General features: G+C 37.6%; 1 protein-coding gene across 5 annotated transcripts in view; it reads left to right on the top strand.

Annotated features, from left to right (window-relative positions):
- Positions 1-24,486, top strand: part of COL24A1 (collagen type XXIV alpha 1 chain) — a 153,525-nt gene that overhangs the window by 41,218 nt on the left and 87,821 nt on the right. For all 5 annotated transcript variants that reach the window (XM_076340542.1, XM_076340541.1, XM_076340543.1 and 2 more), the window contains 11 exons: positions 395-448; positions 1,658-1,702; positions 3,896-3,949; positions 4,641-4,685; positions 9,812-9,865; positions 12,362-12,406; positions 17,310-17,363; positions 17,455-17,499; positions 17,891-17,944; positions 18,575-18,628; positions 20,273-20,326. In XM_076340542.1, coding sequence (XP_076196657.1) covers positions 395-448; positions 1,658-1,702; positions 3,896-3,949; positions 4,641-4,685; positions 9,812-9,865; positions 12,362-12,406; positions 17,310-17,363; positions 17,455-17,499; positions 17,891-17,944; positions 18,575-18,628; positions 20,273-20,326 — 558 coding nt within the window. The remainder of the gene's footprint in view (positions 1-394; positions 449-1,657; positions 1,703-3,895; positions 3,950-4,640; positions 4,686-9,811; positions 9,866-12,361; positions 12,407-17,309; positions 17,364-17,454; positions 17,500-17,890; positions 17,945-18,574; positions 18,629-20,272; positions 20,327-24,486) is intronic.

Here is a 24,486-nt window from a genome sequence, read left to right as displayed (position 1 = left end):
AATACAGCTAAGACCAGTGCAGTTACTTTGTTATAAGGACCTGTCTCCTATAGTCTTCCTCAATTACTTTTTATAAATAGCATCTATATTTTTATTATGGAAATAATGGGTGCACTGTTGTATTTCAGAAAATCTTAGACTACTCTGCTTGTAATGCTTTTTAAAGGATATGTAACTGGAATTGGTGGAGTTACTTACATATGATGAGTAAATTTTAGGGTGTTGCTGTGTAGGTTGCTTAAAAAGCAATTTTTCCATGAGCTTAAGCTGTGTCACATGACTAGGTGTTAAAAGAGAAATGATAAAACAAATAAACTCCAAAACATGACATTAAACCTGTTTGTTGTTTCCTTCCTTTGTTGTTTTTCTTCTTCCCACCTCTTTTTCCACTTAGGGAATTCCAGGAATGGCTGGCAATATTGGGGCAGTTGGTTACCCTGGCAGGCAGGTGCAGTAACTATACTAATGTCTTTGCAGTTTTGGGGGTTTTCTTGTTTGTTCTTTTCAAAAGTACCATATCTAACTCTTTTGGAACTACTAATAGTATAAATGTATTTGTTTACATCCTATCATTTATCCTTGAAACAAACCTTTTTCACAGGTAGTGTCCTTTAGTAATGTTGAGTCTTGTGGCTTTTAAACTTGGATAGGTTAGATACAGTAATGCTGTACCTTCCTGGAATACATGAATGACATTACCAAAGTATTGAATGTCTAAACGCTTTACGCTCCTTCATAAACCTCTTGTGGTTCTATGTGTTTTATCTTCTTCATATTTCAAGTCCAGAAGCAATAGGAAACTGCCTGTAGTATAGTTCCTTCTGATTTTCACCAATATATTTACTTCACTGCTGAAACTATTTCTTCAGACCTTTAGGAAAACAGAACATTAAAAGATTATTCCCCCCCCCCCCCCTTAAGATATTTGAGGAGGAGAACCAATAAAGCCAGAAAGCAGCTGTCCATAAACACAAGCACTTATATAAATATTGATTTTATTTTTCTAATTTACATATAAGCTAACAGATACCTCAGTCCAATAATACAATTAAGACATAAAGTAGAAATATTCATTATTCTCCCCATATAAAGGTATATGAGCCAAATTCAACAGTTGACTTTGTGGTTTTGTGTCTGCTTAAAGGGTGAATTTGACCAATACTTCAGCATTTTATTGGATTAGGTTTGTAATGGCTATATATTTTAAAATTCCATTACAATATTTTATATAGTAATGAATGATAACATGTTTGTGTTGAACCACATAAAATGTTTAGAGCATTTGGACTACATATGCTATTCTGACATTAGCTTGAAAATAATTGGAAATGTGTCCAAATATAAAAGTTTATGAAAAATCCTGTGAAATTATGTCACTGTAATGCCAGATCACTGGGTCTGGACAAAAATTTCCTCCCAGAAGAAATAATTTTAGTGTAAAGGAGGTTTCAGTCACTGTCTAAATTTCAGCCATGAATTAATGGGAGACCTTTCTGAACATGGTCCCAAGGCGACTGCTTGATGACACCCTCTTCAATCCTAATCATTTTAAGAATGTATTGCCAGTTTGCAGTTAAAAGAACTCTTAACAGTATTTGTTAAATAGAGCATATGTGGTTGTTTAAAATGAAGTACAACTCATGTCTTCTTGTAATAGGGCTTAGCTGGACCAGAAGGTAACCCAGGTCCTAAAGGTGTAAGAGTAAGTAAGCATTTTAAGCATTTTGGCATGCATGTCTATTTTTACCCATACATAAGAAAGGGGATGAGAAGTTTCATTCAGCTCTGCCAATTGTATGCCCGCTGAACCACTCTGTCTTTACAGAATCTGCAAAAGAGAAAACATAGTGTTTCTTTCAAAATACATGTAAGGATTTAATTTTTTTTTCCCATGGAGAGCAGCATAGAGAAGTCTTAGATTGTTGCCCTTCCTCTCGCTCGGAATGCATGCAGGCAAGAGAAGGAAGGCAATACTGAATGTGGGTGTGTGAGAGCTGGGAGTGAAGAGGAGCAGACGTTTCCTGCCTGAAGCATTATTTCCATAATGGAAGCTGTCAAGAAGGGAGACATACCTGGCATTTACAATCTGTAACAGCTACAGAAGTTGATAAAGGGAAACCGTCTTGTTACATAAAACCATAAAAGTGATCTTGAGATTTTTAGAATGATTCAGTTGTAGTCCTGTATATCCCAGGGACGGAAGGCTCTTAATGCTCTGCTGATTCAAGGTTTGCTTTTGATTATTCTTGGAGGTAAAATAGGTTGCCTTTTTTTTTTTTTTTAATTTTTTGTTTGTTTGTTTTTTAATAGGCACATGTTCATGCCTACACATGCTTGTATAAGTATTTTTTCAGACTGACTCTCACCGTCAGGCAGTAGACATGGGTTTCCAGAAACTTGCATGTTGCTGTTTGCACCGAGGATTTGAAGGAGCCTTTTGCTAGGTGTTTTCAGACCCTCAGCTCATGCTGTACAGGTTGCTGAGCAGTGTGCTGTCTTGTCAAGTATCTATTAAAATAACCTTATTGTATTGCTAAATTTGCTTTTGTCCTGTTTTTTTAATGTAGTTACTAAAAGCCTTTACCTGCAGCAGCTTCTTAAACATGTCTGGTTTTTTGAGGTGGTTTTTTTTGGGGTGGGTTTTTTTAATGTTAGTTTTCATTACAGTGATGGAAAAAATTAGTTTGTCAGGATCAAGTGCCAGCAGATATTGCACCCTCAGAGATTGTATCTTTTACATTTCTTCAGTTTAGTTTTGCTCAGATTCTCAATGCATTTTGTCTCATTCTTCTTTCAACCAACAAGACATTAACTGATCCCAGTCATTTCCTGAAAAGTTGCTACTTCTCTGTTTACACAAAGGTAAAAATGGCCAATGTATGAGTAATTTTAGGGAAGAACACCTGTTAGGTCTTAAGGCTAAGTCCTGTATATGAATTCTACAAGCAACTTCCAATAAAAATGATGATGCAGCTCTGTTGAGACATACTATTGTGCTACGGAGGTGTATAGCAACATGATATGAAGTATCTTTAAGCTTTAAGTTTAGAGCATTGCTGCAATCAAACTATACTCTGCTTCTCAGCTGTTTTAAGAAACTGTAGAAAAAAGAAGTGCCTTTGTTTTCCTTACTCTTGTTAGGGCTGGATGATAAGATGGGCACTCTCTTTCATAATTAAAAAAAAAAAAAAAAAGGCAACCCAAAAACCACAAATCATTACAATCGGAGGACTGGAGAGAGAGACATGAAAGCAAGGGATTCTTGTTTAGTAACTAATATTTTTGTTCCAATCTCAGTTTGAATCTGGTAGCATAGAATCCATCTATACTACTGTTTTTGTAAATTGTACTATCATTTCTGCTGAGTCAACAGCATGTTTCTGTGTCCATACAACTGATTATATGAGAGGATCTCTTTCTGACTTTCTGAGGGGAAGGTGGGAGAGAAATGCATTGTAACTGAACTTTAAGAAAAACGTTCTGCTTATGACAAGGTAAACTTTCTAGGACTCCTGCATATAGCAGTGATCACACAGTGTTATTAAAGATGAGAACATCTTTTCTGATGTATTTCATGAATAAGGTTAACTTCAGCAGCTTTTTAATATTTAATTTATTCTAATAAATAAGGTCTCTGATGCAACTTTGTCTTATTGGAACGCTTTCTTAGTACTTCTTTATTAATTGATTCTGTGCCCTTATAATAGGAAATTGTTTTTGCTGTTTGTTGGAGAGTAAATCCTAGTCAAATTTAAGTTGATAGAGCTTCACTGGTAATTTCAAACGAGCCTGAATTTAATCCCTGCATCTTGAACTCACAGCTGGCCAATACTGAGGGACAAGCAGTGTTGGTGGGAAGCAGCCTTGTAATCAAGAATTGTTCTTATGTTTTTAGGGTTTCATTGGACCTCCAGGTGTGGCAGGACAACCAGGACCTGAAGGAGAAAGGGTAGGTTTAATGGAACATTAATGAAATATTGGTGTTTGGGTGGTAATGCAATATATGTTAGAATGGGGAAAAAAATGTACAAGGTATTTATTCATTTAAGTCTTTGTCTAAAAGCAAAATTGATGTGGAGGAAATTAAATAAATAGGTAATATCTAATTAGTCTAATCAATGAAATGCACTGGTGCTAAAGTTAAATGAGGAGCAGCTGCAAATTATTATTATATAATCTAGAGCTGCAAGGATTAGGGGTATTTTTTCTTACCACCAAGGTCTATAATGAGTATTTTTCATTGAAGCAATTTCATTCAGTCAATAATTAATTTGTCAGTTGTCAGATGATGTTTGCAATTAAACCAATCATGGAAATCTTAATCTCTGTCACTCTGTGCTTGAGCTTTTTCTTGCTTCTCTTGAGCACAAAGGATGTCCAGCCATGTACTTTGATGGAAGCAGGGTATGGCCCTTCTTCATAGTTGTTCTGATGTGGCCACAGTAAAGACAAGCAAAGTTTGTGTTTCTGCCCCCCTGTTATAGGATATTGTGTCTATGATTCTTTGCTCGAATCTCTTTTTTTTTTTTTTTTTTATGGTGCTTTTTCCTCACACTGTCTTTTCCAATCAAATGCAGGTTTAATTACTTGAATTTAAGCTGTTGAAGAAACCTACTTATGATGGGTTATTTCTTTCTCAGGGCATCCCAGGCTTCCATGGAAAAAGAGGTCCTAAAGGGAGACAGGTAAAGCTTCTAACACTCGTTACCATTTCTGCTGCCAATGTAAATGCACCTGTAATTCACTCTGTAACTTTAATCAGCTGAAAAATGTTAGTTTTATTTTTTCCATAGATGACTTTCTATTGTTTCCAGTTAGTACTTTGCAGTACTGCAGATTCTGTGCAGGCTGTAACTACTAGGTGTTCTGAAGTGAGGAAGATTTAACATGATGAGCCTTGTGGCTGGTTACTGATACCAGCTATCTGAGGGTTAAAAGATGACAGAAACATGTACATATATTCTGTAAAAGTAGTGTTAGCACAAGGTACAGATATGATGCAAGTTTCGTAAGTCTGATTTTGGTGTTGGTTTGAATGCAAATCAGCTGCTTCTAATGTCTGATATTTCTGGACTATGGTAAATTAAAGCTGTCTTCTACTTAACATATATTTCTACAGCTGAGAATAAACACAAATCTGCCAAGTATACATTATCAAGGTTTACATATTTCCTGTGGTATATCTTTGATGCCAAGTGTTTTGTTTTCTGCTGCAACCTTATTATTTTAGGTCTTTGAAGCTATCCAGGAGTTTCCAATTTTAACTTGCTTGTGGTTTGAGATTGGAAACTGCGATAGCATTCTCCAGTTGTGCACTCCGTTGCGCTCAGCAGTTCGGATGACTTTCATCTACCATGTTGAACAAGCTTGTTCAGCAGTAGTAGTGTGATTACCGTCGTTTGGCTGTTGATGTATGCCGTGAAAGTTGTGGAGGATTCTGTTTAATTATGTTTTGTTTTCTGTGTGATCTAACACCAGCCAAAAAAGGCACTAGCCTTCAATAGAGTTCCTTCTGATGTAAAGAAAGGCAAGCAGAGAGAAGTGTCACGAAGTTGATAGACTGCTCTTTCTGGAGCTGCTATCAAATTGTTAAGGTATAAAATCAAAGTAAGAATCTGTTTTTTAATTATTCAGCTAGCAGGACAGGGTGCTCCTGTGCTTGTTGACCATATTGTAGTTTGCTTATAACTTCAATCAAGTGCTGCTTTGTACATCTGAGTGTTGGGCAAGAAGGGGTCTGTGCCATCAGTACCTTGCAGTAGTTGGCAGTGTGTTGTGCCGGTGAGTCAGGTACAGCATTTAAGAAGAAGGAGAACCTGGACGGAAAGCAAAGGCTTGTGCTCAGTGTGGAAAAAGAAGAGGAGGTGGCAGCAGGGTACTCTGAAAACACGTTTTGCATTATAATCTCATTCTCAGTGGCAGGTTTCACTGAGGCTTCTGATTGCCAGAGTAGTAGTTTGTTTCAGTCCGTAACAGTTGGTGCTGTGCATGCTGTCATAAGCAGCTATTTTTCATTTACAATAAGAGCACAACTTCTATCAGTGCCAGGCTATGCTCTGATAAGAACTTTTATTTATATAAATCAGTTCGGAGAGGTTTCACATAGGTGACAGAGCACCAAAAGCACCTCTGCACAATGTCCATGATTACCTTCGTTCAGTACTGACTCCTCTGTAACGTTGTCATTTCCTCAATCCAAAGGTTCATTCCGAATCCTTTCTATGATCTATAAAGTACTTATTTGACTAAAGGCTACTAATACAGGGACCAAACCAGGAGAGCAGTCCCACGGGAACCTGGCTTGAAGTACTTTGCTGGATCACAAGCTTAGAGAACGTGTGTCATTTTAACGCCAGACAACGTCTTTCAACACAGTGTCCTGGTGTTAACAACACTGGTGCTTTGGGACAGGGCACTGTCACTAAAGGAAAGTTGGCATGGGAATTGCATAGTGCCTGAAGTCAGGCTCCTCACCTTGTGTTCTAGGATGCAACTTATTTCTTTGGACAAAACTTCTGTCAATAATATTACTTGGGGGGGGAAAAAAAACTGTCTGACTGGCAGAGATCCTTCTGAAAGAAAACAGATCCCAAATATGATCTCATTTTTGGAAAGTAATATTAAAGTATAAGAAAAGTGGACCATACAAGGGATTGTACACTTCCAATTCAAAATGCTGCTACTTAGCAGGTTTATTGAATAGTTACTCATATTTGTAGCTTCTCTGGCATATTTGAAATGGAACAAAATATTCAATTACCAAAACCTTTATAGAGTGAGGATTTGTTTGAATTTTAGATTAGTTTTGCATACAATATGCTTTAAAGAAAATATTTCATAGTAAAAGCATATGTATTCAATTTCTTCCCATTGTATGCTTGTAATATGAAATTTGGCTAGTTCTGCAGTATTTTTAATGCATTGTCTGTGCTGTTAGTATTATGCATAGTGCTTTTACTACATAGTTTGACCACATTTGGGGGAATGTTTTTACATGGTTTTCTTCTGTAGTTACAACCAGCAGTCAATGTGACAGAACAGAACTTGTAAATTATACCAAGAATTTATTAATCAAGTCCATTGTAACTGTAAAAACAGTTCAGGTTCTGTTTTATATTGAAATTATGAATAGTCGTCCTTTGTATCCTTTATAGTAATGTTAAATGATATTATTGATGTAATAAAACACTTGTTGCACAGTAGTATTATTATATTACTTCCAATTTTAGACTTTTCTGACCATTCTCCTATGTTGCATTTTCCTTTCATTTTTCTACTTACTAAGTTTTATCGGCATCAGTTAGAAGACACACACTGTTGAGAATGGGATTATGATGACTGTGGGTAATCTGTCCTCTCGTAACTCATGCTATGCTGGGTTCCTGCTGTATATAAACCACCATCTGTGACCTGCATCTATGATCTGGTGGCTGGTAAAACTGTCCCATTGCATCCTCCATTTCACTTTTGATGCCTCATTTGTGTGTTTTTAAAAAGAATTGATAGTCATGTGTGTTACAGCAATTCTGCCTCTTCCAACATCTACCATGTTGTTTTGGACAACCAAAATATTATGCTATTAAGGAAAGGGTAGTAAATTAATCTTTGTCTACATCCTATCAGCTGGCAGCTTTTAACAACATAGGCACTGTCAAATACCTATTTTGCATGTGTGAAATTTTACAGTATATTTTCAGTTGTGCAAAAATTTGGCCAATAGTGTACAGATTGAGAATGAATGAAATCTGCTTTATTGACCGTTAACCTATGAAACTCTACTGTTTAAATGATAAGACAGTAACCATATAAAGACCTGTACTGTCAGATATACAATTATGGCTATAGATTCTTATTTGTGAGTTCCATGATCAGATCCCAAATAAAGATTTCATTGTTGTTAGAGGCATTCCTATCTTTTGCTTTCCTGAATTTGCAGGAGAATGCAGAAAACCTCTGACCAAAATCAACCCAAAAGATGGTACAGGGACTGTTAAGCATGTCTCAAATTCATTCACAGTATCATGCATGATGATGGGAATTAAGAGCCTGTTAAGTTGTTTCAACATACTGTTTTAGGGTGTATACATATATATACACATATAAAAAATTGCCTTAACTTTTATAGAATTTTAGTTTAAGTTATTACTAAAGACAAATATGGCTTAAGCAGTGCTTAAACTACTTTGGTTTATGATATGATTTTTCCACCTCCTTGCCACAGTTTTATATTGTCTTCCCGACTGCTGTTTGTATAATATTGTATGATGATGCATATCCCCCATTCCATTAAGGAAAGACACTGCTATAGTAAGTCCTGAGCTGGACAGTTATGTGGATGTCCTCCAAACAGGGCAGATTAAAAAGGCCAAATTAATCGTACCTTTGACTTGCAGCAGGTTTGAACACAGTCTTACAGAGGTGAAAGGTTACTGCCTCAAAGTACTGTCCTGATGCACAGGGTGGGGTAGAAAGACATTCAAACATTGAAAAGACGGAGAAGAGTATTTCATGTGAAAATTATTATAAGGATGGAATTTGGTCCTTTTCCCTGTGGAGATGGACTGGTAATGCTCTGGTGCTTTGCAGCTGATGTCTTGAGGTCAACGCATCTCTCAGTTATCTCAGTACTCTAATACTGCGCGAGATTTTTCAGTTCCAGGAAAAGTCTCTCCTGTGAGCGCCTTAGCTTGGATTTTTTTCCAGGCAGAATCCCTTTCCAGCTTGGTATTTTGCAAATTTTGTGATAGGCTCTTCTATGGACCTTACAATGTAATTAAAAAGGATGTTGACTTCTCTGTAGATCTGTGCTCCATCCTTTCTCCTAACTTTATACAGTGATAGGAATCATGAAAATATTGCATGATGCTGCTGCAAACTAATAGCATGAGTTTGCTATTAGCTTCATGTGGGTCATCCAGAGAAATAGTGAGATCTGCCTGGAAGTAGTACACTGATAAAAATTAATCTAAAAAAACCCAAAAAACAAAACCCAAACCACTTTTCCTCAGCAACTCATGTGCTTCTGCAGTGGGCGACATCAGAAAGATGTAAAGCAATCTGCAAAACCCTGAGAGGAAGCAAGAAAGGGTAGAGCCAGTGAAGTGGTGGATTTCCATTTCATTTTGCTTCTCAAGCAAAAAATGGAAATTCAGTTTCAAGCTTCGACGCTTGACTTGGCCAGTCATATTTCTTCCCTGTCCTGATAATCTAGTCTCTGAAGTCAAAACTCTGATAAAATGAATGAGGCTTTTCCACGTCTTGTTTGAGTTACTGTTTCAGTCTTTAGATGCAGACTAAGGCAAGTGTTCACATTGGTAAGGACAGTGTTGTTGCCAGAAAGATGAAAAATCTGATTTCTAATGAACATATGTCACACTGAGACTGCAACCATTAATATTTGGGGAAGGGTAAGGAGAGAACAAAAGACAGATGTTTTAGTGAATGCTGTAGGTAAGAGGAAAAAAAAATATTTGAAGTAAAAATACTAAATAGGAAAAGGGACTCCAAGCAAACAATTCAAGTAATACTTGTTTAATATTGCTCTTAAAGCATTCAGTCATCTGATTTTGCCCTATACTTACACTGTGTATAGTTATATCTGTTTTGGTTATGATTTTAGGAGACAAACAAATACCACTATTCTATTCATTTGAACTGTGCAGCTGAAACTTTCTGCTTCTCCCATTCCTCCATCTCTCTCCCTGAATTCAGTTGCTGATGTCCTAGTTTCTAATACCTATAGGAATTCAGTGTTCAGACCACCCTTTGTGTCTTGGATAATAAAGAACAAGCATTCTCTCTTCTGCTTTAGGGTTTTCCAGGTGACTTTGGAAATAGAGGCCCCCCTGGTCCAGATGGGAATCCTGTAAGTACCAAATTGTGTGTTGATTAACATGGTAAAATTTGTAACACTCAATATTAACTCCCCTCCCAAATGGAAAGGAGACTTTTGCCTCAAAAGCAATGTCTTGAAGTCCACAGGAAAATTTTGGACTGTTACTTTTCCACAGAAATTGCTAGGATAGTACTGTAATAAGCAGTGGTATAAAAAAGAGAGAGAAAAGAACCAGAAAGCTGCTTGAGAGAACACAGTTTCCACTGCTGCATGTGCTGACTACCTTGAGAATCAGATGTCTTGCTGTCCTCATTGCATTACTGATGAATGTTTTGTCTTCAAAAATTCGTGCACTGGATATGACTTTGTGTTGTTCATTTAAACCATTATGCTAAGATCACCTTAACAAAATGGGATTCTGCATGCGTACCAAAATGCTAGCTTTCATATGCTTATGCATTTGATAGTTGATTTCATCCTTTGAACTGTTACTGAATACAATTATGCTAGTATGTCTTTTAGTGCATTATAATCAGTATGATAACAGCTTTGTCCTTGGCAGCGTGTGCAGGCTAAAGTGTTCTAGTGGTACAGTATTCAAGCTGTGGCACAGTCACATCACTTCACTGGCTGCCCTCAAAGGAGCTTTGCTGTCTTGCTGTATTTGTAGGGAAACTCTGGCTGCAGACTCCAAACTCAGGTTTCCTTTGATATGAGAAACCAATGAAAGGGCTTTGGGCCAGACAAGGGAATAGCAATAAGTGCTGGGCAAAAGAGCAGCTGATTTGAATCTGCTTTTATTGTTGGATGCCTCTTTGGAAACTGCTATCAGTTTGTGTCTAAAGATTGTTCTGATATGGACCAGAGTCAGCAACTGGGCAGAGATGGTCTCTTTTTTTGAAGGCCTGCCCTTTCCTGACATGCATCTTAGAAACTTATTTTAGAAAAGCTTACATGAATTTTGCTGGTGGATTATCAACATTTGGTGTCAGCATTTTGGAACATAGGAAAAAAACTATTTTGCATTTCTGGTCCCTGAGGCAAAGTTCCCCTTGTGGGAATGTCAGGTGATGTCAGTATGGTGCTTTTCATCTTGAAAGCCCTCTGAGGGGTTCTGAGTGTCACCAGCTGCTTTGCAAATGATGTAAAAAGGTTAGTTCTTCCTTCCCCTCCTGGTACTCCCAAGTCTCCCTCTGTTCCTGATAAAGCAGATACTGTCTTTCCACAAGATCTGCAGAACAACAGTACTTTAATAGAAACAAGCTCAGAAAGCCTGGATCTGAAATTACAGACTTGCGCTTTACAAAGAAGCCTGTTTTAACACAAGCATTTGCAAACAAGTTCCCTCTAATCTGCCAAGGCAGCTGCTGATCTTACTGCCTTCTCAGACAGGCAGCAACCCCTCTCCCCTCCTCCCCCAAAACTCACCCTGCAGGGCTTGTTCAGGCAAGGGGCCAGAGCTGCAGCTGCAGGGGGCTGCAATGCTAATGGCATATTTACAGAGCCTGTCATGAGCTGGCAGTGAAGAGCAGGGGCTGCCTGGGAGGCCTGTGGTGGCAGGAACTTGACATTTGTCTCCATCCCTAATTTCTTCTGCTTAACAGGGTAATGCCATCCTTCATTTCCACAACACCCTCTCAATTCTCTGAGGATGTCAGTCTGCCTTGGAGGATGTTGCTAGAGCATTCAACTTCCCCTGTGGTTAGTTTGCAGCAGGTTGGAGAAGGTGCGTAGGCACCAGAGGAGGGAGGAGAGCACGAAGGTGTCCTCTGTGCCATGCCCAGCAGCCATGCCCTGCTGGACAGCTTCAGAACGGGCTCAGATTTGCTTGCATAAAAATTCCCCTTCACCGTGGGTGCCGATGGGCTGCAGTGAACCCTATGTATGATATCCATTGAGTAGCAGGTCCCAGGTGCTGGGACAGCCTGCACGAAGCATGCTGACCTGGAGGGCAACAATACCCCTTTCACGCAGGGCAGAGACTTGGCAACTGTTTTCAGCAGTGTTCGGAATTTTAGCCTCTGCTGAGTTAAACTTGAGTGCAACAGAGGCAGTAGTAGAGTACCATTGAATTTGTTACTTCTACATAAAGTACAAATACTGTAGTTTGCATTGGAAGTAATTTTTCATAAAGAGAGTGTAGCCTTTAATTTGCAAAGGTCTTTCTATGAACTGAGCTGGCATTTTATTTATCTTTCAAAGGAATCTTAATAAATTCTTGTGGTGGTTTTTTTCCACCCCAAAAAAAGTTTTTTTCTTCTTCCCACTTTAAATATCATGGTAACAAATCTCATATTCCTTGGTAATGCAGGAATGATTTCATGATGCAAGTATCTTGAGATCTAATTCCACAATCAGGGATTTTAATAAGTGTGTTCCCCTATACAGTGATAAGCTGTCATTCTTCAGGAACTCTCTATAAAAATCCCAACTGACTTGCTTTGCAGATCACTTTTGTTTATCTTACCACTGGGAATTTTTTTAAATGGTAAAATTCAGATAATGTCAAATTCATTTTCTTTGAAGGGAATCGTTGGTGGTGTTGGTCCTCCTGGATTTCCAGGACTAAGAGTGAGTACACTTTTATTACTTACTTTGATATGGCTTCATTAGAATATTTGTCTTGTATGTTTGTGAAATAACAAAAACAAATATACGAATCCCGGGATTTAAACAGATTTTGTTTTAGTTAGCCATCACTTTATTGAAAATCACTCTACAAAACTGCTGTCATATTGCTGGTATGCAGTACTTCTATACTTGGTTTGGATTTGTATGCTTATTTCTCATCTGGTGTGTCTGGGGTTTTTATTTGAAATAACCAAGTTTGCTAGTTTATATCCCTAAAGCCAGCGTTACTTTTTGAAAAAGTGCAATACTTTCAAACATTTTAACATCCACAGCCCTCATTCATTCCTGTATATGGCTACCAAATTCTAAGCAGAATTAATTCCTAAGCAAAATTACTTTATCTTGTATACAGTATCATATTCAATTTTTTTTTAATGTTTTTAGAATAAGGTAGTGATGCTCATTATGGAGTTGCAAGCTGTAGTTGTATAAATACAGTTGTGCCAGAGAAGCTCTGTGACATGAATGAGTCCTATAGGAGGTGGGAGAGACTGATACTTTCATACCGTGTAGTCTTACTCCCTTATTTTAAGTAATTCATGTGTTTACTGATAGAGGACCTGGATTTGATTCTTAATGTTGGCTCAATAAAGGCTGGCTACCCAGCCGTGTTCATAGTTCACAACATGTGGGAGAAAATAGCATGTTTACACTTGAATTAAGAAAGCCATGGTTGTCTCCAGTGGTTTTGTTTTTGATATCTGGAGATGTGAAACATTCTTGATAAGTTTGTTAGTTTACACTAATGGTCATCTAACTTTTCCTTTGAAGTATGACAGTCGAGTTCCATTATTATTATCTTTTTAATGAAATGTTTGTAACAAAAAATATTCCTATATTTTGCTGCCCGATTGGGATTGTTATGGCATTGCTATAGTGAAGACACGCAAGCTTGGTCAAGGAACCTCTGTGGCTTCCAGCCTTTGTCACGCAAACATGACTCATTGTGTTCTTGTCAGTTGACATATTTGAGCCAGTTGAACCACTCATGAGACTAGAGGTTGCACTCTTGAGAATTTGCTTTGAATTATAGTTTGCTTTTCTTTCTTACATGACTGTCTTTGGAATTTTATCTCAAGGACTTTGGTAATTGTACGAATGTATCTGAGGTTTTTTAAAAAGCCTACTATATATCACTTCTAAAAAGGTACTGTTACTGATTATTTTGACTTAGTCAGCAGTTTAGCCCTTCCTAGAATTCATGAGTGTAAATGTTTGCATGGTCAAAGCTCCATTTGCCATGTTGCTGAGTTGCAGTCACTTACACAGAGACATTGAGTCAATAATTTTTTGTGAAATATAGAAATTATTTTCAATTACCAGTCCAAAGCCTTTGCCACTTGTATATATCCAAAATATAACCATAATGAGAGCTATTTCTTGAGGAAAAAAAAAAATTGATGGCATATTTAGATTTTGACCAGCATGAAATCAATAATCATTTTGCCTGTGAACGCCATTTGAGTGGCCTACCATCTCTTGTTTATATGTGGGACTCTTGCACAGTTCCAGCTGTGTAAAAGAGCATTGATTATGTGCCCATGTGCTCTACATAATTTGTATTCAAAGTAAAGACAAGAAAGTAAAGCATAGAAACTGGCATTTCTTTCTTCATTATGTGCAATTACTAAGCTAATTCTTCCTGTGTATAGTTTTTAATTTTGCAATGTGACAATTTGGAACAGGACTTTTACAGGGAGTGCGCTGATATTCACATCTTCTGTTGGAATTAGAGTTTGACCCCCAGAATTGTTAGAAACTTCACATCATCTGCTGCAGCTCCATTTGACTGCAATGAAATAGGGATCTTTTATGGAGCAGGGAGCTCCTTTGATCCTTACACTTGTGTGTTTGTAGCTGAGGTGTATGTATATATGCTGAAAAACAATGACATTTCTGGAGGCAGAAATAATTTTGCAAATGAGCTTCTGGTCTTAATAGAGTTTAATGCTTGGGATGACAAATGTGTGAACAAAAATATGTATGGACAAGTGCTTATGATGTAGAAATGCAGCTCCATAAAGATAGGGTCATTGTACATCCTTCCGACAGCTTAATAGATCTTATAGATATATTTGGGTATTTTTAAAGGTATCTTCTTTTATTTAGCCAAGACACATTAGCATTGCCGCTCAGGGGCAGTTAACTCTCCGTGTTTGATAAGACCTTACTGGTACAGTAAGATTTTGCAGTTGAGGAAAGTGGCCCAGCGACATTTCCTCCAGATTTCTGAACACCCTCTGGAAGCTTCCAAAGCCTTAGCAAATCTAGCTGGGGTTTTGAAATAAGGTCAGAACATGGCTAAAGAGGACTTCAGTATCTAGTGGCATGAGTCTTTTGTGGATACTAATACAGTTAATAGGCATAATCAGTAAAATTTACTATTATGCACTCCTCTGTGTCTCTGCATTACATCATATTAGTTACTCTGGTTCCCACTTTCCCAGTCAGTAAGATAATTGGAAGAGCCGTGCTTTGTTCCAGAGTTTCTTTACAAGGGACCATTGCACTCTTTAAACTGTAGCGCAATTTCACCAAGACCCCAGGGGAATTTCAAGTGACCCCAGCATGCCCAGGTACAGCTTGTGTGGTGCAGCCCTGTTCCTTGACCACACCTGCTCTCCAAATGGGTTTGTGCACCCTGGCCTCTGTTTTCACGTGGCCCTTATTCAGGCAGATGCTAGTGGTCATCCAAAACTGAGTAAAGAACTAGAGACCACAATGTTTGTTCTAAAATACTTAGTCAATTATACCACATTATACTATTACAAGATGCAATATTGAACATGAGTTTAAATATATTATTCTGGCAGAAACCAACAGCATTAATTCAAGTAGCTTGTCCAGCCCAGCTGTATGCAGTGTCAAGAGCTAATTATATTTTTGTGTGTGTTCATGAGAACAATGGCAAAGTGAGCAGCATCGGCAAGTTGAGTCCAAGAATTCCTTCCTTCCATGATTTTTTCAATATACAAAGCTGTTGCCAAGTTCAGAGTTTTGGCTGGCTGAGCGGTCCCTCTCTCAAGATTTGCAAGGCCATGAGTTTTAATAAGATGAAGACTTTCAGAAAATCTACAACTACAGTTATCAGAGCTAGCTTTTCTTTTCACATTGTTTTCTTTAAAAAAAACCAAACAAACTAACTAATACTAGGAAGCGTTAGTTTTCCTTTTCTGGTATCTTACCTTTTTGACAGGTAAAAGCAATTTGGGTTTAGTTTCACTTGTCACATAGAAATGGTGGAAAAGGTACGCTTTATGTAGCTGAAGTAATTTTTGTTTTCTATCTTTCAGCAAGTTTTAACCAAACTGATAAGCATGTGCCAACATATAGTGAGGCTGTTGTAGATGGAGGACGATTTAAAAAACTGACAGACTTACTAATTCAACCCTTTTCTATCAGTGAGATAATTTTTCGGTTTTATTTTTGTGTAGTTCCAGTTCTTTGCTGTTAATTAGGTCAGCCAATATCTCTGGAGACTGTGACAGGAGTTTCATCAACCTGAATTTTGTAAAGCTGTTTTGGAACTTCTTCCCATTGCTTTTGTAAGCTAAATTTCCCAGCTCAGTATCCCTCTGTAATTTTTCAGTCAATGCTATTGTTACCATAAATATGCATTTCAACGTACGGTATCATTAATACAGAAATGCCTTGCTGAACTAGAATATATAGCACAAGAGCAATGTAAACAATTTGTCTTGGCATCAGCTAACACGACAGAATATATCATTTAAGCAGTCATGGAAAGCTAAAAGCAATATAGAGTGGCAATTTTCCTGAGAGCTTTACCAAGCACCATTGAGACGCTAAGTCATCAGTCTTCCTTTTTCTTCAGTGAGCCATGAGTCTGATGATGGCTGCAGAAGAATGTTTTTGCTAACATTGCTGAAAGAGTCTCCAGAGAATAATGAATGTGTGCTGAACTGGAAATCCGTAGGTGTCTGTCTCATCTTTTCCATGACACTCTCAGCAAGTGGGAAAAGATTTCTGTATTCATATTTGTTGCTAAATTCTTGCACAGCCACAGAGGTATAACACTGCCTTTTTTTTTTCCAGAGGTAGAATAGGCAGAAAGTAAATAGACTTTCCCCTCTGTAATATAGTTTTAGCTATTGCTAAATGATTTCTATGTTTTGATCACCATCTTTTATTAATATTATTGCTGTTGCTGTGTTGATCTTTTAAGATTCTTATTTTTTTTCATTTCTGGTTCACTTTTCATTTTCAAGTCATGAAACTGTCCATATAAATCCCAGAAAGCAGAGATGTACTAAGGGCTTTGAAGGTACATGAGAACAGAAAAAGTTAGCATGCCTGTCAGAACTTAAGTTTGGTCAAGTTTGCACACTTGGTATTTTGGAAGAATCCCATCTCTTTTTTTTTTTTTTTTAACTTGTAGAAGTCACTGAGATAAGAAATCCTAGTAAAAGTCACTTTTCATCGCACTGCTCATGGTAGAATAATTCCTTTAAGCCAAATTCAATGCTTACAGGGTAGTGATGTCATGTAACCCTAAGGACGGAGGGCATAGCCACCAAATGTGCAGCTGCAGTACAAAAGAAAGCTTCCTTATTCTGCATTGCCTAATGCACTGCTATCTTCTCTTGAATACATAATCTACAGGAAAAAAGGGAAGTTTGGTTTCTTGTGTTTCTGCTGTTGTGGTTGGGAACTGTAAAGATGGAGGGCTTATAATATGGATACATTTTTCCCCAAGAAATTAGCCTGAAAAAGATTTTGGTTTCTCTATGTTGTGCAGAAAATGCCACATTCTGTTACCAGTCTTCAAGTTACTCCATTTCATCAAATGTTTAATGCACTCACCTTTCTTGCTGTCTCGTAGGGAGGCATTGGGCCAGCAGGACCGAGCGGACCATCAGGAATTCCAGGACCCACGGTATGGTGCTAAACGATCCCACAGCCTGGTGCCTATGCTGCTTTCCAAATTATAGACAAATATTGGATTTTTGTTTCCTTCGTTTTAATAGGGTCTCCCAGGGAGTGTGGGACAGCCTGGAATGAAAGGTGATAAGGTGATTTAAATATTTCCATTATCTTAGAGATATATAGTTCTTTCAGGCTCCTTTCATTAAATCTTGAGCAAAATAATGTACTTGACCCTTTTTCCTTTTGATTTCTCTTCTGGCTTTTGTTTTTTAAAATTACTTCAGTCTCACAATCTGGTTCTTTAGACAAACTTACTTCTGGACAGAGCACTTACTACTGGGCATAACAATATCCAGTGCTATGTCTACAGGGTTTCCTGGAGGGGGTGCTTCAGTGCAACATCTTGCATTGTCATTCAGAGATCTGTGTTAATTTTAAATACTAAATATTGAATTCATTTTTCTTATTCTCTAATTCTGATACCTACCCAATTTTAAGCTATATACATATGTCTGTATAAAATAATATGTTGTTTAGGGTGAACATGGCCTTGCAGGAGAGCCAGGAGACCAGGGGTACCCAGGAGACAAGGTAATTTAAAATTGCATTGTTTTACAAAATTGTCCAATTTCAGCAACTTTGTCAGGCTTCTGAGTCTCTTAAAATGCAACAAGTCAGTTGCATAAAAGTGGAATGCAGTAGTAAAAGTTACTGGATACCACTGAATTACCATATTTTTAAGAAATGCTGTGCTAATTAAAACTTAGTTATGGAAAGTAGTGAACAAAGACAAGTAAAGGGCATGGACAGAATTCTGGCTGCCGTGTGTTCAGAGATGCATCAGACAAGAAAAGAATTGTGGTATTGATCTGAAACTTGCTAAGAACTGTTGTAAAAGATATTTTGCCCTTGAACCTTGAGGTTCATCTGCAGCTCACCTGGACCAACTGTGGTTAGCAGCAGCACATGGTCTGGCATGCTCCTTCGTATCGTGAAATTGAGATAAATAAGTATCTTTCCTATTTGGCTGGTACATCAGAAGTCACTGAAATAGCACATCCTGTGAGACCTCTTTTGCTGAAAGTTGAATGTTAGAAAGACATTTCTCATCCCACAGAATTATCTCGAAGCCTGTTTCAGGTGCAAAGTGTAGCAATCTATTGCTTCCAACATGACACAACAATACATTTTCATGTGTATTTAATAGCTTTCTTTTTTCAGGGTGCTCTTGGTTTGCCAGGACCCCCAGGGATCAGAGGAAAGCCAGGACCCCCAGTAAGTTTACACATCGATTTTTACTCTCAGTATATCGCTATATGTTGTTATATTTGATACTTCTTCGTATCTTATGTTCACACTGGCATGTAATCCTCTAGAAGCTACCTAATTCAAAATGCACAAAGAATAAGGTCCGAGCTGCTTTTCTTTCTAGTGACTGGTGAGTGAATCATATGCTAACGTGTGAGATTTTATTACAGAGATCAGTATATGTGTCAGACTTTAATACAGGAGTGCTTAGGATATTAGGTATTCTGTGACAGTCACTTTGTGGGGGAATAGACATGTTGGTGATGTTTGAAACAAATCCAGAGCGCTTTGGGAGCTGCCAAGATGACCATTTGGGCTAGCTGGATTTGGAGAGAGTGTGGGAAATCTCATTAATAATGGCCAGTCACTTCTCACAGGGATGGGAGTAGTCATGAATTCCAGTATTTACTGATTTTTTTAGCAACTTTAAAGGCACCTGTGCAGTGCTGCCACTTCTGTTGGGTTTGTAAATGTTGAGGCAGAAAAGGCATTGCACAGGGCTACCTGGCTTTTTTCTCACCTGTTTTTAGCACTACCATCTGCCTCTTGGTGTGTAATTAAAAGCTGCCAATACTTAACGCTGTTAAAGAATTAATCGTTCCAGTCTCAGTTTTCTTATGTGCAATCAAGCCACTATCTGATAAACCTACTTTGACCTCATGAATGTCATAGGCCCTTAAACTCAATAAAAAATACCTTCTTTGTCCCAGAGAGTTTATAATATAAACATCAATCCTGCAAAAAACTTACACAAATTTGCTTAAGCTTAGATGGGAAAACTTGTCCTTTTTGCCTTTAAAGATATAAGCATTTTCATTTAAAGATAAGCATGCGAATTAGCCCATTCCTGAACAGTTGTGAATTTTAAGCACAAACTGAATGTGACCAACTTCTTGACTTATGTTAAATTAAGATATGAGACCTCAGTCCTGGAAGTAATAAAATGTTTAACTTTGTAGAATACATTTACAATAAAATCATTTACATTAAAATTTACAAAAGATTTTCCAGGTCAGGCTTTAATTTTGCTCAAGGAACACCTAGTTATGGCAGCAGCAGCAGAACAGAAAATCTGTGGAAGAAAGATATAATTTAGACAAATATTTTGATCAGTTTTTAGGTATGTCAGTATTTGTATATAATGGAGTCACTATAACATGTGGATAGGACCTAATTTTACTATTATTAATCACAAACCTGCCACTTCTTTGGCCATGTTTGGATACTTAAACTATATAGGTAAGTATGTAAACCAATATCCATAACAGTTACTTCCTGGACTTTTAAATAATACATAGTTTTTTATTGTGAAAACAGCTGTATATTTCAAGGGTTTTTTTATATGACTATTTGGACCGTCCCAAAACTCCCAATTTTATTTGTCTAGAGCTAATTTGCATTTTTTGTTGTGACTTCAAAGAGATATGAAGAACAACTAGTCTTAATTGAATCCAAAGAGAGGCAGTTATAAAATTTCCTATTTAGTGGAAAAGTAATCTCAGCACTTTTGTTGACTTTCTTTTTGATAAGTGTTTTTAAAATCTTCATAAGAATCTGTTGTTAAAAAAAAAAATTATCATCAAAAATCTAACTGTTTGGATTTTTTTTAAGGGGAAAATTGGAGATCCTGGATCCCATGGACCACTGGGTCCTCCAGGACCTGAGGTAAGAAATTGCTTGATAGAAGTAAATTGAAGGTCATTTAGTTCTAAATTACAAAAATCAGAGGTAAATGGGTTTGCTTCACAAAAGATTGTTGTCTTAGTTGAATTAGAAAATACTTTTTATTCAGTCATATCTGATGAATTCATTCTCCTCTATAAAGTACAAAAGATTCTAGCTCATAATTTTTTGATGCAAAATATTAATATACAGGATCTTTGAATGCAAAGTGATTAGGATTTGCTCTCTTTTGAATCCCGGTGTTATGGATTACACCTTGAATGAGGTTCATGTGATTTCTCAGGCACACTTCCACTCGTGAATTCTACAGCATGTAGAATCCCATGTTTACAAATGGGATTTTTCCAAGCCTGATTGTATATTTATCTCTTACAAAATAACTTTATTTGCAAGGAATGCAAAGAATAAACACCAGTTCCACAGGAAGCACTGCCAAGCACTTGAATCTAGCAGTGCAGTTGCCTAAGAACTGTGTAGTACTATGGAAGTCTACACAGAAACTAAGTCATTCTCTGAATTGTTCCATTTCGGTGCTTTTTGGCATTTATACCATGGGCTATAGGAAAAAATTCTGTGGACTGTACAGGAAAGACATTCGCATATGCAGACACACATATATTTGCTGGAGAGACAAAAGCAAAAAATGCAGATTTTTCTTTTTAATCAGCCTCCTCAAATGGATTTTTTTTTTTTTTTTTAAATATGTCTGGAAGATCTTTATTAGCAACAATGGTTGTTCTGGCCTTACAAGATACAATAACTCTGGGAGCATATCTCCTCAAACCAAGGCTCTATATTCCCACCTTTTTTAAGAGGGAGCCCAAGGCCTCTGATCCTGAAAGAACAAATTAATTGGGTTTTATTACTTTGTTGTTATAGCTCCTCTAAATCCTAAAGAACACACTTTCTTATTGGAGATGAGCCCTCATTGAGAGAAAATTCCCTGGGAAATGTGTTGTAGCAACATGATGGCCTTTTCAGAATAAGCCAATATGTTTTAGTCAACGGGGAGAGAGTATTTTCATGCCCTTCAGTTAGAATGAAGAAGGCACAAAGCCTGTGCATGCTGCCCACAGCTGCCTCCATCTGTGGCTCAGGATTTTAGATTTTATGAGCCTCTTCACTGTTAGCAAAAGAGATCCTTGCATCATCTCTTCTCTTTGTATAGCTTCCAGCAAGGGAGACCTGTGGCAGGTTAATATCAAATAGTTGGTCTTGAAGCCTGTGTCCTGGTGACCTTGACGCCTATCCTGGTAGTCCTTCATAGTTCCTTATTCCAACCCAGGCACGTTATTCCTTTGGGCCTAGGGAGAAATTCATCATTCGGGGCTAGTACCCTCAGGGCAGATACAGATGGGAAAAATTCCTGTCTGAAAAGCTCAGTATTTCCTTTTGCTCAGGGGTGCAGAATTACTTCAGCCATTAGAAGGCAAATAAAGTGTTTTATGTTAGATAATTAAAGCTTGAGTGTCCAGGTATTTTTCTTTGAATAATTGTCTGCAAAATGTCAGGTTTAAAACTATGTAGCAATGTTTCTCTTAACTTTAGTCATGCAAGACAGATCCAAATAAAGTAAAAGAAGTTTTGCCTTCTTTTACTTCATAAAAGCATGGTCACCACATGGCAAAATAGCAGAAATAGAAGGGAGGTAGGACAGCAGTATAGCAGGAACTTGAACAAATTGGAAATTCTAGAAGTTCTATAATAAAAGGAATTAGAAAAAACAGCTTAAAACTGAAGATTGTATCTTACTTTTCCTGTTACTTTGTCTTATAAAAATAAGCTAGTTGTTGTTGCCAGAAGCTATTTAGGCACAACTGGATACATGAAGTATGAGCAATTAGTGCAGATTTTCCTACAAGAAAAGCCTACTGTCGTATATCTAATCATGTCTCTTCTTCCAAAAACAGACAGCTAGCAGGTCGGACAGGGCTGCTTTCCTTGTTCTTACTTCATTATCTGAATGGTCAGACTTCCCATGACCCCATGTAGAAAACAGACATTACATCCTATACTCCATGTTCCCCTTGATGTTTCTGGAAACAGCAGAGTGTGATGAATTAGTGTCTCACAAGGGGAGTACTTTGAATTTGGTGTGGACATGACAACCTATACCAAATGCCTTTTAGGAAAGATTTTAATAAAAAAAAAAAAAAGGCTGTATTGGGATTTGTTGGGCATTGCTGTGAGCGGGAGGAACAAGGCTATGTCTGCCCAGTGGCAGAACCTGTCAGATCCTACTTCAAACTATGTTTCTCCCCTTTTTTCCAACACTAAGACAGTGGGGTTTATAAATGTGCCCTGTCTCCATGTTCAAGCTTGTTTTGGGTACATGTGAAATAAGAAACTGGGGATCCTTTGGTCTCTCCAATTACGCATTTGAGTATGCATTTCATTTCCAGTATAAAGAATAAGCAGTCATATCCCTAATTTTCCTCCTGTGTAAACTGCTGTAAATCAGACACTACAGCAGCTGAAGTCTATAGTTATCTCTGCACACAACAGTGGGAACAGGCCTGGCAGGCTTCATTCATCCTCCTGGGTTTTTGGCTTTTTATATGCAGGTCAGCAGTGAATTGCTTCCTAAATCTTTCCTCCGCAGCTGTGCAGCCTAGGTACACCAGACCAGAGTTGAAATAAGCCACCCACTCATAGCCAGGGTCCATTTGAGAACTGCAGTGCTGATGGGTAGGAGCGAGTAGAGGAAGGGACAGAGGTCTCATGCTCGCTCCCTGGGCAGCCGTACGAGGGTTGGCTGCCAAGTGCATTTTTTTTCAGTGCAGAAGTCCTGCAGTGTCAAGCCAAATTCTCTTCTGGGTATGTTGCCGGAGAGCCAGGGTCTGTCGCGTGCCTGAATGCGTGCTGCTCACAAAGCACTGGATATCTCTAGTGAGCGCTTTATGGAGTATATTCTTCATCAGTTTACGCATTTTCCTGCTTTGTCATCTAAAAATGAACAGCCAAAATTTCAACTTTCTAGAGAGCTTTATTTTACTGGTATGACAACTGAAAAGTGCTGGTCTGACTGTTTTAACCCACAATGCCTGTGTTTACTGTGTACAATGAATTATGTAATGCTTATTGTTAATGTGAATGAAATTAGACAAGGTTTTAACAGGCTTCCACATGTATTCAGAATATTTTATAGTTAAATTTTGCTCTACGAATCACATTTAATTATCCCCCAAGAATGAAGCTAATAGTTTCCTTCAGATGTGCCTTCAGATGTGCTCTGAGTATTATAAATAGGTTTCATCTGGAGCAGAGGGAGCATTAGTCATTATCTTCAATAGAACTTTTTTCATCTGTGCAGTATTTTGATCTGAAGTTGTTAGCTTATTCTTTCAGGAAGGTACTCATATGGGATTCAGCTGGTATGTTTCATGCTCAAGGCAATAGCATTACAAAGGAAAAGGATACATTCAAATAATAGTAAACAGTCAAAAAGGCACGTATTTTGTAAGTGAATCACTGGCTGCTTTGAGTTGTTCGTTTAAAAAATTTATTTTTAATGCATGTTTTATCTTATCACATGATGTTTTGAGGTTGTGCAAACAATGCCATGAGTGCAGTGGTGACATAGCCTTCTGTTTCAGTATTGCATCAAATAACTTGCATGCAAATGACTTGAAGGAAATACAGAAATAAAGACAATTTTATAGCTGAAATAATTGCATGTTCTGGCATACATCTGAAGAACTGTTCTTGTAGAATTGCTTATACTTTCTGCTTGTCTTTGTACAGAATCTTTGACTGGTCCTTTCATAAATTTATTTGACATAAGTACATCTTTCTCTGATCTTTTTTTCGAGAAATATGTATTAATTTTGCAGAAATATTCAATTTACCTTGACTTTTTAATAATGTTGAACAATGCTTGTTCATGTGACCTTCCTGTGTTTTATATTTTCTTCGGAGTGATTATGTTAGTTCAGTCTGTGCCTGTTAAGTCCTAGTCTGCTTCCACAGACCTTCATAGGTACTTTGCATAGCATTTGTCGTCTTGGAGATTTTCCTGTTTCAGGCAGAGCTGTGGTGAGACTTGACTAGAAAAGAAGGGACATGCAGATAAACAAAACTTGATTTGTGTTGCTTTACCAGGGCATTATTTAACTCCTAATGTTCTGAATCTGCCTAGGGTA

Source organism: Aptenodytes patagonicus, chromosome 5 (assembly GCF_965638725.1).
Source record: "Aptenodytes patagonicus chromosome 5, bAptPat1.pri.cur, whole genome shotgun sequence".
Taxonomy (NCBI): Eukaryota; Metazoa; Chordata; class Aves; order Sphenisciformes; family Spheniscidae; genus Aptenodytes; species Aptenodytes patagonicus.
The sequence above is the reverse complement of the archived record's forward strand: the minus strand, read 5'-3'. Positions and strand labels throughout refer to the sequence as shown.